General features: G+C 43.7%; 1 protein-coding gene across 10 annotated transcripts in view; it reads left to right on the top strand.

Annotated features, from left to right (window-relative positions):
* Positions 1 to 15,701, top strand: part of ZMIZ1 (zinc finger MIZ-type containing 1) — a 307,342-nt gene that overhangs the window by 245,995 nt on the left and 45,646 nt on the right. For all 10 annotated transcript variants that reach the window (XM_055798721.1, XM_055798767.1, XM_055798747.1 and 7 more), the window contains one exon: positions 7,779 to 7,923. In XM_055798721.1, coding sequence (XP_055654696.1) covers positions 7,779 to 7,923 — 145 coding nt within the window. The remainder of the gene's footprint in view (positions 1 to 7,778; positions 7,924 to 15,701) is intronic.

A 15,701-nucleotide genomic window follows, 5' to 3' on the forward strand; every position in this document is an offset into this window, starting at 1 on the left:
TTCTAGGACTTTTGGGTGTTAGTGGCAATGTTAGCTCAGGAGTTGTTTGCCGTAGTAATTGGAGGGCTCAGGATGGATTAAGCGAAACGGAGCCTCTCACCTACAGGTCACCGCTTTGAACCTAGCCAAAGATGGGTTAAAGCGAGTGACTTCCACTTTTCAGATGGCTGTATTACGTGTGAGATCTGTTGATGACTTGAACTGGCATCACAAAATAAAAGCATACAGCAGTAATGAAAGACACTGTTGTTTGAAATCTAAGCAGTGAAAACGAACAATTGGATGAGTAAGAAAACAAGGAGTCTAATGCTATTGGAGTGCATTTCCTTTGGAGAGCCGTATCCAAGATTCACTTGCTGGTGGCCTTTCACCAGCTTTGTCTTGTCTTTTTAATGGGGCATGTTTTCGGATGTAGCAACGTGGGTACAGCTAAGCCTAAATGAGCTGCTTACGTATTTTATCTGGATCCATGCAGGGTGTTTTGTGCTTGCCAAATCGAGCCGTTGTTGCTGGGTTTGTAATGTATTACTTCAAAGTTAATGTAGTGAATCTGGTAAGATGCTCTGCCAGGTTTTGGCAAGTGTAGAAGGAAATTGGGGAATCCCAGTTCCACTGAAGTCATGGCATAAGGACAGCAGTATTCAAATCCATGTCTCTTGCATGTACTATTCCAATTGGCAAGAGCTTTTGGGGAGGCCTACATATATATATATATAGCTGGACCCATATTCAAGACCAGGCTTGTACGTGGTGTCACTCTCATGCAGCAGCCTCGCAAGCGCATGCTAGATAACTCTGTGGTTCGCAGTAAGGGTTTTATTGAATAGAACCTCTGTTAATTAATTTGGTATTACATTCAGTTTAATTAGGCATTCCCCGGGTTATCTATTTTGCTACATACCTGTGTGGTGTTTGGCTTTTTGATGATAATATGTAACCGCATTATAGATCCTACTGGGGCAAAGCTGGGTATTTCTGCAGGACACAGCTGTAGCAATGAAGGAGGCATTGGCGATAAAGGGCATTACTTGGAGATTGGAGGTAGAAACACGTACCATACCCCGTTTCACAGTATGGAACCGTGGGTGTTGACTTTGTGTTCCTGTTGCGATTAGCGGGGCGGTTCATGCCTCCCAGAGCAGGGTTTGAGCAGCCGCCTCCTTTGCTCTGCTGGGGAATTCAGTTCCACGCAGTTTGCCGTGTGGTCGTTGGCACTAGCACTTTTTAAACCTGCGTGCATTTGGAGGCGGTACACCTCGCTACTCTACTAGCAGAGCATGTTTGTGTTGGGGCTTTTAACTTCAGGTGAAGTCAGTCGGTTTAATCCAGCTCGCTTATTCAGACTGTTCAAGCTAACATCGCTCATTTTGCCTGATGGAGAACAGCAAGCACAGTCCTCAGCTGCTCCAAAAAAGCAGGCAGCTGGGGTGTAAGCCTCTGGGGATGAGGTGGGAGCAAGCACTGGCTCTGTGCCGTGGGCCCCTGTGTGCAGGGTGGGCATCTGCTGGCAGTCAGGGAGGTGGGCCTGGGAGGAGGGGTTGGGTTCCCTGGGAGCTGCGGCGAGTCCGTGTTGAACAGCCAGACCGCTGAGAAATGACTACTTCTGCTTTGTAGTTGGCGTTACGTATACTCCTTTTGTGCACTCGGCATTGAGGCAGATAGAGAGCAGAAGCTTGTGTAATGACAGAGGTAGGGCTCGTCTGTCGCAGGGTTAGGACACCTTGAAAGATCTGAAGAGGAGGGGCAAACACATACTCTGATTCTCTCCTAATGGATAGATCCGTTCTATTTCCTTTGTGGCCTTGCATTCCTGCCCTGACTGTCGGACGGGTTAGCCAGCCATTGCCAGGCTCTGCTGGAGTACTCCTGTGAGGAGGAGAGCTGCAGGAAAATCAGTCCTTGAAATAGTTTGAGATGACAAGTTTCTCTCTCTTTCTCCATTTCCCAGATCTTTAAAAGCAAAATGGCTTTCAAAACAGGAGGAAAACATCTGATTTGCTGCTTCCCAAAATTGTGGACAAAGAGTCTGTCCTTATAATGCAATCAAAGTTATTTGTCTAACACTACAACACATTGAGCATTAGGTAGTTAACATTTGTCATATATTTTTCCAAACAGTATATAGTCTCCATTTTCCTGTGTAAAAAGTAATAACGTTCTTAAATAACCAAGACAATAGTTATTTCCATTCCTCTCCTCTTCGCTGCTTCCCTTCCCACCCCACCAGATTATCTCACTGGATGATTTATAAAAACTGTATTTAGATTGCAGTCTATACGGAAGAGGATAGAAAGCCCTCGGTATCCCTGTATTCCACTCTATCTGGAATTCTCCGTGTAAAAAATATGAATTTGTTTCTAGGAGCAATATGAAATTAACAGATATGATTGCAAAAAAATGCTGTATTTTCATACTTGTGCTGTAAACATCTTTTCAGCCAAATGCATTTCCTTCTGAGACACAAAACCAAACTAGCGAGACGGTGCTGAACAGATAGTTCTCCGAATCAGACTCCTCCTTTTTTCCTAATATTTTCATTGCAGTGAGTAAGAACTACAGGTCTGCCAGTCTGCCTATTGAACTATCTACTGCAGCTTAACTGCAGCAAGGAAGCGGTAATCCTATTGTGCTCCTCCAGCAGTCTCCCGGGAAGCAGAAGGCATTGAAATTACTGAGCTGTTGTCCTATCCCCTCCTCACCTGTCTTTGTGGCTGTAAATACAGTGTCTGCCTGTAAATAACAGTTTGCTGCACCTTTAAGCATGTTTCCTAACAAGAGGCAGCGATTTACTGAGGTGATAAGCTGTAACTAATACTAGGGTATCATAATAGGTAAATAGATTAGCACCGCGCTTCTCTGTATTTTGCTTTCTAGGGAGCCCACTGGCTCATTCACTTGGAGATGCTTACTATGGCATTTTGCACCACCGAGTTAAATCAGTCAGTTACAGGATTGCAGCTATCGGTGCTGGTGTGGATGCAGCTGATGAAATGCATTAGTGAGTCTATGGGGTAGCATTGATCGCTTAGCCTGTTTTCCTTCCGCTTTCTGCTCCCTGACCCAAAAGGGATTGTAGTGGGCTGCACCGATATTGGATGCTGTGGCTATAAACTGTCCTTTGAGCTGCGTCATCAGCATCCATCACATAACTGTTGCAAGTACGCCAGCATCATTTGTCGTCAAGAAGTAAGAAGCGGTGTGGGCAGCCTGGACGTGATCCCTGGCTTCCCCCAGCTCGAACTTCTTGGTTTTCCTAATGGAAGGGCCCAGTGCTTCCGAAGCGGTTGTGATGCTACTGCTGGGTGAATGGGCTCACGTGGCTCTTCGAGATGGGAAGGTGCCCTGGAGCAGGGGCAGCAGAGGCCTTTGTTCCCCTACTGCCTGGCAGGTTTTCAGCACAAAAGGGCTCTCACAGGAAAGGAACAGTACCAGGGATGGGGGGATGCGGCTGATCCTAATAATTGTGTCAATCCTAATAATTGTGTTGCAAATCTTGCAATATTTGGCACATTCTTAAAGACCTAGCTCCTAGAGGTGGGGGATTAAATAACAATTGCTTCCTTTCTCTTTCAAACAGGGCTTAGCTCTGTGGTTGCAGAGGAATGCTTGAAATGTGACTCCAGCTGAAGGGAAAAAAAATAAAAATCTTTGCCTTCCAGCCTTCTTCCCTTTCCTTGTCCCCAGTGTGGATACATTGCGATGTCTTACGATTTTTTCAATGAAAGCATTTAAAACTATTGGAGGCATCCAGAAGAACATAAAGTGTGGCCAGCTCTGGGTGTGTGGGAGTATTTATGAGTATTTTAAGGAGAGGTCGGTCACATTCTGTGCTGAGACACACTCTTGCAACGTCTGGTCCTCTTCAGAGAAAGAAGAAGCAAAAATGGGACCGGGTAGCAGCAAGCTAAATATCTCTGAACAGGTTTTTTCTCTTGCTTCCTTAGGGAAACCCCTTGGGCTACTCTAATTGAAATTTCTTTTCTTTTTACATCTTCCTGTTTTTCTCTGTTTCACAAATGTGAAAGCTGAGGCTGCTCATTTCTGTGTTGGTTTCTTAACACAGTCATTGTTAGCAAATCAGTATTGATTTATTCCTATGAAAATACATCAACGCTTTAAGTAAAATGCAATCCCATTAAGAATGATACAGATTTTGCAAATGGAGAAAAGTAGGTCAAATATTGCACCAATCATCCCAGAGTGTGTCCCTTTAAGCCAAATAAATGTGTGAATACACTTAAACTGTCAGCATTCGTTCGATTGCCATTATTATGCGTCTTTTGGCATGAGCTGGCAGAGCCCTCTGTGACTGAACAGGGATTGAAAATGTCAATTGTGGTGTATTAACCAGGTTGTATTTTACACCTTAGCTGCGTGGGGGGGTGCATTTAAGGATTTTTTCCTTTCCCCCCATTGCAACAGTTGATTTTGACTTGAGCAGGAAAGCCACATCATTATATGCAAGGGACATTGTAGCAATGCAGACAGGAGCAGGATTTAAATCTGATCATTAAGCTGCCGCAGCAAGAGGCTGCGAGAGACAGTGTGGATGGTCCATCTGCAAAATCTGTGCTCCTGTTGTACAAGGAGGAGGGGCAGAGGGGGGGAGAAAAAGCAGCTGCTTGGCTGTGCTATGAGAGGGAGAGACTGACTGTTGGCACCATCTGTAGCTGTCCTTTGTGCTTGCTGCTTTATCTGTTCATTATAGTATGATACAGAATTTCTCGTGCTTTGAGTGTAAATGAGTTGAGATGCGCCTAATACTGTCAGCATAAAAAGCAGTAACTAAGTACACTAAAGATGAATAGTGTAATCTGTAAATTCATTTCGAGTTTGTTTCATCTTGCTTGAATAGCCCAGGAAGTGATGTTCTCCAGAAGCCAGCTGTACCAGATGTGTGTGTGTGTGTGTATATTCATCTTACCAAGCGGAGGGTGGAGCAGTGGAGGTGGATAGGGCAGGGGAGAAGGGAGACCACCATTTCCAGCCGAGGAGCGCAGACTCCTTTAGAGGGTTCTTGCTCCTGCTGAGCTGGGTAGACGGGGACTGGTAACTCCTACAGCGGCTACAAACAGCTCCGTTTTCATTCCATGCACAAACACTGACACAGGGAAGAGAGTGATTATTATACATGGTACATGAGTCGAAATGTCCCCGGGGAGGAAAGGTTAAACCTCTCTGTAATGAGTGCTGTGATAGGGATGAGTAAATTTGCTGTTGTATACCTACAGTCTCTTAGTTCCTAAAAACACGGGTCTTCTCCAAATAACTTGTAGAAGGAAACAGCCCGGCTTACCTTGAGGACCTGTTTGTTCTGTGATGGTTTACATTTCACCTTTATAAATGTGCGTATTGGATATCAGTAATAACAACAACTCATTAAGATCTTCTCTTGCCTCCACCTCACCAAAGCATATCTCATTGGCATATTCCTTTTCCGGGAGTTACTCTGCTTTTTTTCCAAGCAGGTTTGGCTTTTGTTTGCAGATTCCTGCCCTCAGACCCATTGGGTTGTTGCTTTTTATCCTATTTGTCAAGTGCATATAGGTGCACAGAAGGAGCAGCTCCCTCCTCCTGTCAAAGCCTCATTTAAGATGGACGATTTCCATTTGATGCCGTAGTAATTACACTCGGTTGTGGAAGTGCTCAGCATCCACTATTACCCCACCATGGCTGCGTTTAGCGTTCGGCAGAACGCTTTGTTCGTGTTTCTCAGAGCTCAAGTGGCCATGGTGTGCAGGAAGAAACCCTGCGAGGCAGGGATTTGTATCTCCAGGCAGCTGGGAAAGGGGGAGGGGGGCCTTTGTCACTGACACATTAGTAATGATATGCCAGGGATAAAAGGTGAGTATAATTTGATCAAATGCTTGTTGACAGATTCCTTGGCTAATAGAGAAGCAGCTTAGACTGACACTCGTTGCTGGAACGTTTCACAGAGCTCAGGGGATTGCTTTCTGTAGGCTACATGTGAGGCTGACAATTTCCGAGTGACCATATTTAGTCCCATAAAGAAGCGGTGTCCCCTTTTTGTCACACCAGAGCTCTAAAATGCCTCCCTAAACACCACACTTGACCTTCCACTTGATAAATGCAATGAAATTACTACCTCTCCTTTGTCCAAATGTGTGATTAATTCACAGGAGTGGCCTGGGCTTTAAGTATCTTTCTTGTGTAGCTGTTAAACTTCAGCAATTCCGATTGTTTCTTGTACTGAAAAATCATATTTGTGGGTGTTCTTGGCAAAGCGGGTTCCTTTTTTTCCCCATTCAAATATGACTTTACAGTTAATCTCCTTGGAATTTGTTCTAAGCATGTGTTAATACCAGTAGCTACCTGTGAGTAGCTGCTGGAAAAAGAAGGTGGCGTGTCCTGAAATGATACTTTGCTGCTGCTTATGATTATGCTATTTGATGAAAAGACAGCCATTAGAAAAACAAGAAAGGAAAATAAAAGCCTCAATTTTAGAGAATTCTGCACTTGTCTCTTTCAAACTAGCAAGGCTGAAATTACATGTAGAGCTCTCCTACTCTAAACCACTGTGGCAGCTTGGGTTTTGAGTAGTCTTCTGGTTCTCACCTACTTGTGCAATCTGTTGATTTGTGTTCGGTTCATAACACCTCAGGAAAACACTTAGTTAAAAATTAAATACGAAGCGTTTTCTTGTTCTGAGGGGTTTGTAAAGCATACTTTAAAGAAGGAGAAACCCCAAGCGCTTCCACTTGAGAACGTTTCTTCAACTGCAGAATTTTGCAATTAGGCTGCACTTGGTTCCGGTGAAACTCTTCACTGCATCATACCTTGGTGACTTTTTACCAGAGCCACTTCTGATGCTGGAATCAGAGGCAGCTTTGAGGTTCAGTCAGGGGCTGCTGGAGGCTTCGGTGGTGCGCTCACGGGAGCCAGATTTCACCCACCGTCACTTTCTGGGGCTCTGCTTACTGCCAAGTAGGTGGTTTCTGTAACAGGGGCTGATCTTTTCCGAGTGTGGGTGGGTAAGGGAGAGGCCACGTTTTCAGAGATAATGACCCCTTTCATGCCTTCAGAGGGAGCTGCAAGCTTTTCGGCCCTCTGGGAAATCTCTGCATCTTCATAGTTCATAAGCGTGATTTTCCTGTAAGCACAGCATTACCCTCATTGACCAGAAGATTAGGCACATAATGGCAATACACATTTAGGGGTTGTGCTGGGTCAAATATAGATTTAAGTGCCTAACTTTGTGTCCATACATCAGTGTGGCCGTGTTCTCTTTATCTATTCAAGACTGGTAGCTGATAGCAGTTTTGGAAACGAATTCCTGCATGTGGGTTTCTCGTCATGCCTCTCCAATTAATCTTTTGCACAAAAATAGCCGAACAGAAAAGAGATTTTGTTGTTCTTTGCTCCCCTCTGTGAGTGATGTCTTCTGTATGTTTTTGTTACATTTCTGTTAGTGTAAAATGAATTCTTCTTTGTCTTTTTACACTCACAACAGCTATCCCATGTCCTTGTGCCTCATCCATTCTTCATCTCTGCACCGCTCAGCTCAGAGAAGTTCTCTCGTGCCTCCTGGGCTGTGCAGAATGTTTGAAACTTGTGTAAAAACATTATAATGATAGTGTAGGGCAATTACAGACTCCATTTGATTGGATAATAATGTGAGTGGTGGTTCATGGACAAGCTTTTCACTCCTGGGGTTTGGCTGTTCAGATGGTGACTCCCGTTACAATAGCTTGCGCCTGCACTCGGCTGTGCCGGTTCTTCAGTCGTGCGCTTACTGTCATTTTGTTCTGTTTGCACAGCACTGCTTTCGTCGTGGTGTGAGGAACTGGGACGGCTCTTGCTGCTTCGCCACCAGAAAAGCCGGCAGAACGATCCTCCAGGGAAGCTACCCATGCAACCCCCCATGAACTCTATGAGCTCCATGAAACCCACCCTCTCTCATAGGTGAGTCTCAGCCCAGCCTGTAGTACAGATGTACCGCGTGACAGGTCTGGTAATTGAAATGCTTGTTACCATTGAGGGAGGTGCTACACTGTTTCATGCACTGAACAGCACTGCAGACAACAGGGGATCTGTAATTACAGCAAGTACTAAATAAACTCAGGTTTTGTCTTTGCTATTGCCTGGTGCATAGTGAAGCAACGCTTTCGTTTTCAAACTTGTGCTCAGATCAAGTGGGCTTGCTTTCAGACTTCAAGTTGTGCCCTAAAGATAAACTTCTACAACATGTCTCTCACCAGACGTTTTCTTACTCTTCATTTAAATACAACTGGCTTTTTTGAGGTTGAAAACGTTTTGCTGATGTTCTGGTTTGTAAGTGTCGTTTGAAATGTATACAAAGCAATTGTCTAGCGGCTGTAGCCGTAGATGGGAGAATGTCCTATATCACCTTATACCAGGTGAGAATCACAAAGTGCTTATGTTAATATAGAGAAAATGTGAGCATTAAGGGATGCTAGAAGAAGCTGAAGATGTGAAGCCTTGATTACCAAATTAAGTGGAGGAGCAGTATTTGTATTTCTTGTCTGCAGAGCCTAGGTCAAGGCCAAAACTGAAGAGTAAGTGTAGACAGGATTAAACGTTCGTTTCGTGCTCTGTGTTTCTGGGAGTTCTTTTTAAGCCTTTCTTTCCCTCAGGATCACATTAAAGAAATCACAAACAGAATAAATTGTTTTTAGTGTAGGACACTTGTTGGTCAAGGATTACAGTCATGCAGATGAGGCTAAATTCCTTGTACCTAGATTCAATAGTAGCATAAGTAACCTGAACTTTTGTGTTAGAATTGCAGCTTAGGGACATCTTTGTACCAGTGCATTTACATGTGCGAATTTGCCTGGAAACCACTTTTGGGGTTGGGTTGGGGTTTTTCTCCCCTTATTTTTGCTGTATTTATGGGAAAACCATGCAAATGCTATGCCTTTTATTACAGCCCTCAAGAATAAAGTCTTTTTTTGTAGTATGGCTAATAATATCACTGATTTTTCACAGTACCTGGATAGCCTCTTTTTTTTTCAGTTGCTTATGAAATGATTGTAAACACACTTTAAAAAAAAAAAACAACAACTAAGAAAACTAGGAGAAAACCTTCTGTTCTGTAATAATTTATTTTTACACCTGGGAGAAGCTTTGCAGAAGCCAAGGTGAAATTAGTGGCCAGTCTGCAGAAAAAGTGTGGTGCAGTGTATACACTCTCTTAGGTACAGTTTTGTAGTCTTTAGATGCCCGATTCTCATACAACGTTTTAGCCTCTGTTCCCCTAGAGTCTATAAAGTAAAGATGAAAGCACTGTACTATCTCACAGGGGCCGTGTGCTACGTTACTAGATAGGTACATCCCTTTTCTTTCATGGCCATTTTCCACAGAAACTCTGTCACATGTCAAAAAATGAATACTTTCTTCTGCTAAACACCAGCGTTTCTGGCAGTACCGGATTACCCAATATTCTGCTTAATGGTAGAACATCCTGCCCAGCATCAAACAGTCCCTACAAGTTTCTCTCAAGTATTGCCCTTGAAATGCTTTGCTGAGGAAGGCACTGGGAGTCAGTTCTGACTTACTGCTGTTTACCTGTGAGATGCCCTCTAGAAATGTAATTTCCATGGCACAACTTCTTACCTCTAATGGCTGCAGCAGCCTCTTTGGGGTTTGGATTACCTGCATCGCTGCTTCAGTGTGTGCTGTTGTCTCATCTGTAATTTAGCCATCGCCGTGACTGCTCAAACTCTCTCAGGTGGTACATTAGGACGAGGTATCTTGTGGCTCTCCAACTTTTTTTTCCAACTGGAACTGTTTATTTTCATGGATGTTTTTTAATCCATCTGTAAGGCAGTAGTGAAGTATGGGGTGAAGAAGAATTGAGTTTTCTGTTTGTTTGAATTCAACAAAAGATGAAAAGCCATTAAGTAGAATCCTAGTGATAAAGCTGTTGATGAAGCAACATTTGTATTTGCATTAGAATACATTTGGGTCAAAAGCTTAATATTAAAGTTCACAGTATCTTATCTGTAATTCACAAGGGTTTTGTGTGAATTCAAACAAACAGAGAAAAGGAGTATGCTTTGCATTTCCTACAAGAAATTAATGTAGCCAGCAACTTCAAGTTTTATGAAAGAATTAGATATGAAACTAGAACAACCAAGAACCTTATGTAGCTTAACAGAGGGAATATAGGATGTATGTCAACTACTGAATATCACTAGACAAAAAAACCCTCTTCCCCTGTCATCGGGCTATCTTGAGTACTTCACACGGAGCTTTTTCTGCTGTTGCTTTTACTAGCAACAAAATGACCCAGAATGCTAGTCAGGGACTAGAACTGTGATGTACCTGACACTACAGAAACACAGCTGCTTAGTCTCAAAGTTAAACAGGGCTCAGCTGATTTAAAATAAATTCTGACTCAAGTATGTATCACAAGAATCCACATCTGAGGATTCATACTTAAGAAACTGCAGGCACATACACTGGAGCAAATTCAGGTCTGGCCTATTTTTAGGGACAACCTTTTATTTTAAAAAGTTAATTGAGTTGTGGGAGAGGCCTGAAGTAGACTGATCAAGAAGGGCTTTGAAAGTGATACTGTTGGTCAAATGCACTTACAGAGACCGGAATATAAACCATACAGGGATGTGCACACCTGCAACAAATGCTTTCAGAGTAGGCCCTGTATGTGCTAATTTCTTTCTAAATTTAGTTTTTCATTAACAGAATGATCAAGTGTTGCATATAGAAGAAAAATTAAGCTAAATAACTACTTCTTAATGTAGGGCGGTTGGTTGGATTGCAAACTCCTCTACTTTTTGAACAGCATGAGCAGTGAATTCTCAAAAAAATAAAAAAATCCTCAATCTTTTTTTAAGTATGTGTAGAGTAGTAATAGTTAGCTCAAACTTTAATATGAGATTCATCTATTTTTGTTTATTTAATTTTTAAACTTTTTTACAGATTCATGTGGGTAAACTTCACTTCCGTACTGAAGGACCAGTATGAGGCCTATCCACATCCTTAATCCTGTATAACTTCTAATTAAAGTCCTACTTAAGGGATTTATGGCGGACTTAAGGAGAGCTGGTAGTCTTTGGGCTGTCCCTTTTGCATAGGAGTAAAATTTCATGCTTTCCAGCTTGCAGAGAGTAATGTAACTTCTTTGTGTTGTAGTTTCCAATGGGACTTAATGTCTGTAATAACAGATCCTGCTCAAGGTGGCCGATTGTTTACTTTTAGATGAATTTAAGGTCTTCGCCAAGTGCTGTAAGTGCAAATTATTGTCGTTATACACGTTCTGCTTTGATCAACTTGCTGCTAATGCTTAATTGCATTAAGTGGTAGACCTTTACATGTGGATCGAATTGAGTCTTGGTTAAAATGGGTACAGTTTCCATCAGTCCCAGGGGAATTGTACCCTAGTTCAGTTTAAGGTGGATCTGACCCATGCAAGCCCTTACAGGGCTTCTCATTCCTTGCATAGCATGTAGTAAAGCTTACTTTGTCAACGTCTCCTGAAAATAGACAGCTGTTAGTTGCAGTTTGGTATGTTGTCCTGAGCGTTCTTGGGTTCTCACTGTGTCCTTTCTTGCGCCAGATTTTGGTCGTCTTTATTAATTGCTGGCTGTGTTGCAGTTAGTGACCAAAGGGCAGCAATGGCTGTATAGGGCAGTCAAGATTGATGAAAAATATGAAGATAAAATTATTTTCATCACAAATTACTTAGTGCCAGAGGTTTTGAGAAAATTAAATAGTAGATCAAATTAAGTAGTAATTCAATAGTACAGTAGGTGCTTTATTTATTGTCATTACTGTTTTATGTTCAGGCAGTCATCATAAATACCTTTTATTGGTTAAACTTGCTGTACAGGGGTCCCTTTTTTCTTCCAATTTAAACTTTACAAAGAGCTGAACTTTCAACAGTGATAGGAGCTCCTAGAAAAGAATGGCAATTCTGGTGTCAGGATTGTCACTGTGTGGTTAGGACTGGCTCTCACATCGTCTGGTAAGAGTCAGGAGTGATCCGGCTATAACGTACCAGTAAAAACAGTGTCAGAGTTTCTGCAAAGGTTGCTGCCTCTTCAGTTTTGCCATCATAGGCAGTTTTGACCAATAGTGATTAAAGACATTTAAAATGTTTGGATAAGAGAAAAGATTGAAGTGAAAGGTCAGGTGCAGCCTATGCACACTTCTACGAAAACGAGAATGTTGCATGTGTTTTATACATCAGTTTGAAGTCAGGGATCACTTCCTTACTGCATGTGGTTGTGGCATACAGGAACAATCTTTGCAAAGGAATTCAAAACTCTTTCGTGAAAAATAAGATTGTTTTAAAGCCTTTTCATCTTTCTGTTTGTGAAGTTGTGAAATATATACAGTTAGGGACTGATGGTAAATCCTAATATAAGAGAATATACCCAGTAAAGCAATCTGTAGTAGTCCTGATGTTGCAAGGGCAGCCTCCCTTTTTCTTCTCTTCCTTTCTGTCAAGAAATGTTAAAATCCACCATCAGGAGAAAATAGAAGTTCAGAATCCAAAAATTCTGCAGAAGTGCTATTTCTTTTAAAAAAATAAATGGTCAGGATTTGTTCAGAACAGTATTAAGGCCCCTGATGCTTTAAGCATTGTTAAGACAAAACTAATTGCTCAAAAGTACTGTCCCAAGACTTGTTTGCCCATCTTGTCCTCCAAGTGAGAACACTGATGCACGTTTTAGCACATACAGGGAGGAGGTAGAAGAAAACCTTGAAAGAAGTTTGAAGCTAAAAGCAAATTATTAATATTCTGTAGTTGAAAACTGGTAATATGTAACCAATAGCTGTTAATAATTAAACCCATAATATTTTCATGTGAAAAATCTGCATTTAATTTTAGGTGAGTTGAGTTTGTGGTCAGTTCTTGTGGTGACAAGAGAATCTGAGACTTGATCTTTGAAAACAGTAATGGGCAGCTTAACTTCTCTTCAAATATATATTTGTCATGTTCTTGGGAAAAGGTATAGAATAAGGATCATCTCTTATTGTGTGTACAGCACCTTGCATGGATATGAAAAGAGAGCTCTTCAGTATTGATCAGAGTGGCAAAGTGAGTGCCATTGCAGTAACAGTATGTAGCAACGCAAACTACTATACTGTTATATTTTTTTTCTGATAAGTACATGTAAATGCTATGTACTCAAAATTTTTTCCTGTAAGTGTTGTATATACTAGATAAAAAGGTTTAGGGTTTTGTTTTGTAATTTTTTATATTTTTTTAATTAAAAAGTGTCAGCTGATACTTTAAAAAACCCTGATACAGATTAGGCAAATGTTATTTAAGGTATGTCTGCTGACTAAGGCAAAATCTGACCTTGGGCTTTGCCCTGCCTATGCTGGTTTTTAAAATAAGGTAACTAACACCTTTGAAAAGACAGCTGTCATTCTCATGTTTGGGCCTTACTGATCATCCAGTTCCTGAAAATGTCTAATTGATTGCAATTTACTGTTTGTGATAGTCGCAACAGTATCATGCTCTTTACATGCTCTCAAAAGCAGATGGTTTGTGCTGAGTCTAGGTGATTTTCCTCTTCCAGTGTTAGGAAGATTCCCTGTCACTTGTTCTCAATGAAACCAACTCATTCTGATGGCATGGAGTTAAAAATCATTCAGCTGTGGCAACACCCCTAGTTTTTACCAATTTTGACTGTCAGCATAACTGCGCGGTGACACTGAAAGCTGTACTTTGCCTAGCTCTTTGATGCAAGACTCATTAAAATCATCAGGAGTCTTTTAACCGGATTGAGTACCTTTGGAATACGGAACATCAGAACTAAGTCGGTACCCTGCAGCCACCACAGCGTCAGGTCCACGTGTGAGGTTTAGCAGTCCTTTCCAGGCACAGAAGGGCTGGCAGAGGGACAGCCCATGGTTCAGCACAGGGTGAGTTCGCTGTGAGGAGCTGGGTGCTGGGTGCTGATGCTGTTAGCATCGCGCTCCAGCCTGCCTGCCAGGAGGTGACATGGCTTCTAAGCAGGGAGGGAGTTTTACAGTCTGGCGACGTTTTCAATTTTCAGTGGAGTGGAAAAAAAACCCAAAATTACTGGCATAAATGATGGCAAATACCTTGCCTTTTTAAAGGATTTTTGTTCTTTTGGGATAATTTGGCAACAGGAGCAGAGATGTGTATTTCGTCTAAAACCTAGGATTTTTCTTGATGCCTTTTTACACGTATCTGTCATGCATTCACTTAGAAGAAAATGTGAGCCTCCACAGGATTTCCCTGTGAGTAGATTACAAAAGAAGTGAATTCCCAATACACGGTTTTGTCTTTTTTTATTCCTGCCATTCCGATACACTTGGGTTCTCAAGTCTCTGGTATCACAGTGGGAAGAAAAGGAAATAGTCATTACTATTTGCAGGGATGGAGGGCTTTTCTAATGGTTTCCCTAAAATTAAACGGGTTAGAAATTCTTGCTAAGAAATTCCTGACTGGCTTTCGCTACAGATGACAACAAAGCCAGCTCGATAGACAGAGAGAGCACATCAGCAACCTATGCGGAGGGTCGGGGACAGGAATTTAGGCACTGACAGTGCCTTTAGCAGGAACCGGTGGCTTCTGCCCGCGAAGGGGCTGTTCCAGGAATGAGGAATAGCACACCAGCCGGGGCACCTTCTTGCATGTCATCTCCACCAAGCTGAGAATGCGGGGAAGGTACCACAGTCTGTTGATGCTCTCCGTTCCCACTTACCACGTCAGGGGAGATACGATGTGATGGTTTGTTTGCCCGTGTCACCGTGTCAGCAACAGCATTTCCAAACAACTTTGACAGGCAGAGTGTCGGAGGCGGCTCGGGGAGACGTTTCTCGCAGACCCTGCCCCGTATGTGCCATGGAGCGCAGCCGGCCCTCACCGGCCGCGTCACTTACCCGGGCTGCCCTGAGCCCTGCCCGGGGGTAGCCCTGCCCGGGATGCCCTAAGCCCAGCCGGGCTCCCCCTGCCCTGCCCAGCCCAGCCCAGCCCGGGTCGCCCAGCCCTGCCGGTGGCCAGCTCTGCCCCGCCGCGGCTGCCGCATGGCGAGGGGCTGCTCGGCAGCGGCTGCCCCCCGGCGCGCCCGGCCCGGCCCGGTGGTACCCGCGGCTCCCTGGCCCCGGGCGCTGCCGGCCGCCCTGCCCCTGCCCCTGCCCCTGCCCGCCGCTCCCCGGCCAGCCCCGGCGCCCCCAGCCCCGCTGGCTTCCAGCAAGTTGCGGTGGTGCCGCGCAGCCCCCGCGCCGCCCTCCCCGCCGCGCCTCTCGAAGAAAGCGCTTTTCGCTGTTGTCGGGGAGCGTAAATCAGCTTCATCTAAAATCTCGGAAGTGCAAGTCCATCAAATCTTCCTCCGAGCCGCCTGCTACACCTTGCGTGAGTCAGACTGCAGAGCTCCCGGTGCCCTTCTCGCTGTGCGGGGCTGCTGGTGTTTCCCCCTGTCTCAGAGGCAAAAGCAGAAGTGGAATCTGCTCACGCTTTCAGCCGTGCCTTCCCCGGTTGTTGTAGCAGTCGCTGACCTCCAGGCACTATGAATAAACAGCAAAGCTGGGAACAAAAGGAGTCTTCTGGCTGCCATTATCTCACATTAACATAGCAGACGCGCTGCGGTGTGAACAATGCGAGTCTCATTCGCCGATAATCAGCGAGTACCCAGGCATTTGGATTACCAAGGCAACAGGCAATGGTAGAATACTGGGTGGGTGTGTTTTTTATTGTAAAGGAGCAGTCGGATATG

The sequence above is a fragment of the Falco peregrinus genome, chromosome 1 (genome assembly GCF_023634155.1).
Source record: "Falco peregrinus isolate bFalPer1 chromosome 1, bFalPer1.pri, whole genome shotgun sequence".
NCBI lineage: Eukaryota > Metazoa > Chordata > Aves > Falconiformes > Falconidae > Falco > Falco peregrinus.